Consider the following 4,761-nt stretch of genomic DNA (forward strand, 5'->3'; position numbering starts at 1 on the left):
AGCGCTAGTTTATTCTGATTTTGTGGTTGAAGCTAGGATTCTGGATGCAGTAGTGCAGGGTACTCTATGAAAGGCAAGTAGTTTGGTAATCTAAAGAGGTATTTCCAACTGTGTGTTCAGAGTTATTTGGTGTGGATGTGGAATTTTCCAGTTGATGGCTTCTACTCTTTTATTTCTATTAAATGTTACCTACTATAGAAAATAGACAAATGAGCACATGTAAGTTGATTTTACTCCTTGCTATGTTTAAGTAGAAGCACTTGATAATTATTTTGTCTTATAAAATTCAAGAGCTTTCTTAAGACAATAGCTCTTTCCTCTTTAATTATGCTCTTCTGGTTGTCTAGGAAAATGTATTTATGCTGTACTGAGCTCAAAAGTGACAACAGGGTACTTGAGGCACTGTGCAAGTATGCTTCCTCACTGAATCCAGCCTCTTCTGCCTTGTCTGCATGAGTAAGTAGAACTGCAGTGAAATCTTCCCATGTGGGACCCAGAAGTTCCTGTAATGAAAAACAAATCTTAAATAGTTATCTTTCCTTGTTCCTTTTCCCCACTTTCAACTCATATACTTATGCATTAACAGACCAGTTATATGTTCTTTTCCTGGCAGTAATCCAGTTAATGTTATCTGAGTTGCTGAAATTTCTGGGGGTTTTCACCTTCCAAGACACTGACATCTACTTTCAGTGGAAATACATGGTCATGCAGTACTAGCAGTTCTCTGTTCTCTTAGTACACATGTTAATAGAATTTCTTCAGTTAAAAAATGTCTATGTAAATAAGGAAAAATGGTTGTTTAGCTATGCCACACATTAAAAAAAAAAATAGGTAAAATACAAGTAGTTTACATCAGTACTTTCCACATATCCATATTTCTACACTTTTTACAGCTCTTTGAAATTTTTTTTCTTGTGTTGAAAAAAATAAATGATTCATTTCTGTGTAACACCAATTGCAATTCCAGCTGTATCTCACAAAACTGAACTATTCTCAGCAATTCGGGAAAAACACAAATCAAATGCATCAACCGAAGTGATGGGTAAGAGAGTTTGTCTTTAACTGCTGTGGTTCATCTGATGGAGTGGAATGGAGAAAACGAGCTGCTTTTTTGTCAATGAGTACAGAAAATTTTAATATGAATAAGAGATTGGGCTTTCATTTACAGATGTAAATGAAATTACAACTTTAGTGCAATGATGCTAAGTCCTGTGTGTGACAAGAAGACTATTTTGGTAATAAAGTCCACTTTGCAGGGATCTTAACTCTGTAACCTAAATACCAAGGGGTATAAAACTGCTTTAAAGGATACCTTTCTACTCCCAAGATAGCAATTAATCTGTTTTAGACACTGGGGATGAAAAAGTACTAAACTCATACAAAATTTTGGCATAAGCTGTCTAAGGAAGTTTTGGGTTATTTTGGAGAGAGAGCATAGTGCCTTGATTTGTTGAGGACTCAAAGTCAGTGCTAATGTTAGTTCTGAAATCAATATCTGCCACTCTCAATTTATTAGGCTATGTTACTGAAATAAAAAAATCCAGAGATTTAAATGTCAGTAGTCTTCTTCTGTTACGCCATCTTCATTGATATGACATCCCTAACATCCCTAATTTGCAGAGGATTATTGTAAAAACTCCTGATTGCTAAAGGTAGTCTTCATGCTAATGTCTTCTTGGAATGACTTACTGAAATGTAACCATTACTGTTCATATTCCCAGCACCTGGGCAGCTGTCCTGCCCCATTTGTTTGTGGCTGATGAAATCACAGCATCTGGTCTTTTAAGGGGAAAATAACTAAAAAGCCAACCATTATGTAAGCTGAGAGCCAGTTGTAATAATGAAACAGAAGTAAGTGTTGCTTTCTCATTATTTTTGAACATGCTTTATTTCCTTTCCAGTAGGGATTGTAAAGGTCTACTTAAAGAGAAAAGGCATGGTGGCATCTCTGAGGCTTTTAATGCCCACGTGGACTTGATCCAAAACAGTGTCAAACTAGAAGCATGATGATTTTTTATTGGCTTAGAGTAAAAATATTTTGAGTAAATAGTGCTTTCTCGTAAATACCATGAATTATAGAGAGATGGAGAACTGTATAAGGAAAAAGGGTAACACTGAAAACAAATACATGTAAGCTGATAATGAGTAACCTACCAATAGAGAGTAATCAGAAAGAACAGGAGAGCAAATCAAACACATTTTGAAAGCTATTTTTCTATCTATATATTTATATATTGGTATATTTTTATCTACATGTATATTATGTATTTAGATAATGTCAGTTACAGCAGATAATAAGAGTTGATGGACGAGGAAGTCCCTTCCAGTCCTAAAGATTTCTAGAAAGTTCATTAGTGTAAGACAGATGCAAAGTGTAATGTGCAGACTTTGGCAATAACTGAAACCCTTTGTTTCTTCATAAATCTTACAAACCTGGTTCATCTGATCAGGTATATAAACTGAGCAATATCCATTTGCTTGCCCCCCCCCCCCCCCCCCCCCCCCCAAAAAAAAAAAAAAAAAAACCAAACCCAACTGATATGTATGTGTGATAATGAGAAATTTCCAACTGAAAAGAAAGCCATTCTGTTTCAGTATCTCTCCCTATATATCTTACCTCCTTGCAAAAACAATTTTTCCCCCAGGAGGTTCAAAATATTTGCCTCAAGTCAGTAATGCTAGAAATTTTCCTTACCTAGAGTAAATTTATGGTAACTTTCTAGTATTTTCTCTTGAACAGATACAGCAATAGTGACAGTACAGGACAGAGCTAAGCATCCTTGTCCCAAGTCAGTCAGATTTTCTGCGTGATTTTTGGACCTGTTGTTCTCTGCTTTGGTCCTACACAGAGTGCAGAAGAGTGAGGTAACCTGACTTTTGCTTGCTTTAAATAACATTTCTCTTCAACAAGCTAGACCTGTCATAATAAAGCATTAACCGTAATTTCTGAGAGAAAAGCTTACTTTGATAGGTAAATTTGGTTCCTGAATTCCTTTGTGCCAAATCCTATGAACAAAAGAGAGCAGTTCTTGCCTCTCTCTTCTTAGGTTTAGTGTGATAAGTGTAGCTACGGTGTATGGTGTTGGAATTCTGAATTGCATTTTTCAACTGCTGGACTGGGAAATGTTCCAGTTTTCAGCTGCACTTCTCTAGTTCACTTTTGCAGTCAACTCTTCCATAGCTATTGTCACCTGAAGACAAAAGAGTTGCCATTAGGGCAGAGACTTTTATTTATTTATTTGTTTGTTACCTGGATGAACTGAATTGTATGATCACTTTCATCCGGACACAGAGGCAAGTCAGCCCTCAGGACCAATAGAGCTAGATGCAGGCCTTCTTCCCCGAAATGGTGAGCCAGGGCTGAACTCACTGTGTGTCTCACCTGCTCTTTGCTCAGAGTACTGTGAGGGTAGCTTGGAGTGTCAAGTACTCTAACACGGAGAGCTAGCTCACAGCCATTTCTTCGTATAATCCCTGAAATGCGGCAGCTGCATCCAAGGCTGCAGCATGTAGTCACAGAGCTTGGGGAGCGATGAATCTCAAAGTCTGAGCTGCCCAGCAGGCTGTTCCCAGCAGCGCTTTTGCCAGTCTGAGTTCTTCCAATGACAACAAGGTTGATGGTCATCTCATTGCTGTCTGCCATTGTCTATGCTTTTATCCACAAACCTGTCACTAAGTGATGAACAAATAACATGAGCTGTTTCACATAACTTAAAAAAAAAAAATCCAGCAAAAATTGCAAAATTCACTGTCTTTTGAGTGTCCTTCCCTGCCTGAAATGTTTTTTAAGGAATGTGTGGTGTAGATAGACATTCAGTACAGCACATACCTCTTTCTCATCCAAGGACAGATCTTTGCTGTCCTTCCCAGTCTGCTGCTTAGAAATAAGACCCCATGGAAGGTGTCACAGGTACAAGAGCAACCTAAGAGGCTGTGCTCCTAGACTGGCAACAACTGAAGAGCTAGGAAGGAATCAGATGTGAGAAGAGTTTTAGGAACAAGTAAAGCAGGTAAAGCTAAGGGGAGGAAACAGGGAAGGGAGGGAAACAACTGTGGAAAACAGCATTGGCATGCAGGGAGAGTAGGTTATGAAAAGGAGGAAAACTAGGGGAGGAACAAGAGAAAGGTGACAAATATGTGCTGCTGTTATTAAGTGACCATGTTTCAGGAAATAAATCTTTACTTGTTTTTAGGGGAAAAAAAATAGATAGCTAGGGAGAAGTAGCTTTTAAAGGAGCACTTTTTCACAGCAGAGAACAGCTTAGAATACGTGTTTCATCAGCTACCACTGAAGGTGAAATAGACGGTAATCCAAAAGGGCTTTCTGATACAGATAAATATAAGAAGTATGTCGTAATGAAGAACAGAGCTGAAATAGCCCATGCTGCAGGTTCTAACTCCATATGAAATTGAGACTTTGGAAATGTATACTGTACAAACTTTTAGACTTATGGCACAGTTAGTGGAAAAGCATAGTCTGGTGGATGGAGATACTTTCTCTTTGTACTCATTCTCTTTGTACTTTTCTGTCATCCAGTATCTGAAGGAGTTTTGGTGCACGTTAATAATCTAACAGGAATACTGGTTGATAAAATAAATTCAGAGGTGTTTCAGATGGAAAACCATATTGGCAAATAAGTAGTTGATTTTAAGTTATCAGTGACACCTGAATTTCAGAAAGGTTTGGGTGGTTTGGTTTTGTTTTGTTTTAAGGTACTATGTTTAGGTACTCATAGCAAGATCATGGATAATTTTAGAATG

At 37.7% G+C, this 4,761-nt stretch overlaps 1 protein-coding gene across 1 annotated transcript; it reads right to left on the minus strand.

Moving 5' to 3' along the window:
• Positions 1-230: 230 nt before the first annotated feature.
• GIMD1 (GIMAP family P-loop NTPase domain containing 1) lies at positions 231-3,643 on the minus strand. The gene is made up of 2 exons (XM_072862703.1): positions 3,251-3,643; positions 231-503 (listed from the first exon to the last, which is right to left on the minus strand). The coding sequence occupies exons 1-2, from the start codon at positions 3,641-3,643 to the stop codon at positions 231-233; spliced, it is 666 nt and encodes a 221-aa protein (XP_072718804.1).
• Between the last annotated feature and the right edge of the window lie 1,118 nt (positions 3,644-4,761).

The sequence above is a fragment of the Ciconia boyciana genome, chromosome 5 (genome assembly GCF_034638445.1).
Source record: "Ciconia boyciana chromosome 5, ASM3463844v1, whole genome shotgun sequence".
Classification (NCBI taxonomy): domain Eukaryota; kingdom Metazoa; phylum Chordata; class Aves; order Ciconiiformes; family Ciconiidae; genus Ciconia; species Ciconia boyciana.

Coding starts and splice junctions, on each gene's coding strand:
- GIMD1 (XM_072862703.1), bottom strand. CDS start 3,643: ATGGCAGACAGCAATGAGATGACCATCAACCTTGTTGTCATTGGAAGA. Junction 504..3,250: donor ATACAATTCAGTTCATCCAG/GTAACAAACAAA, acceptor TTTTCATTACAG/GAACTTCTGGGTCCCACATG.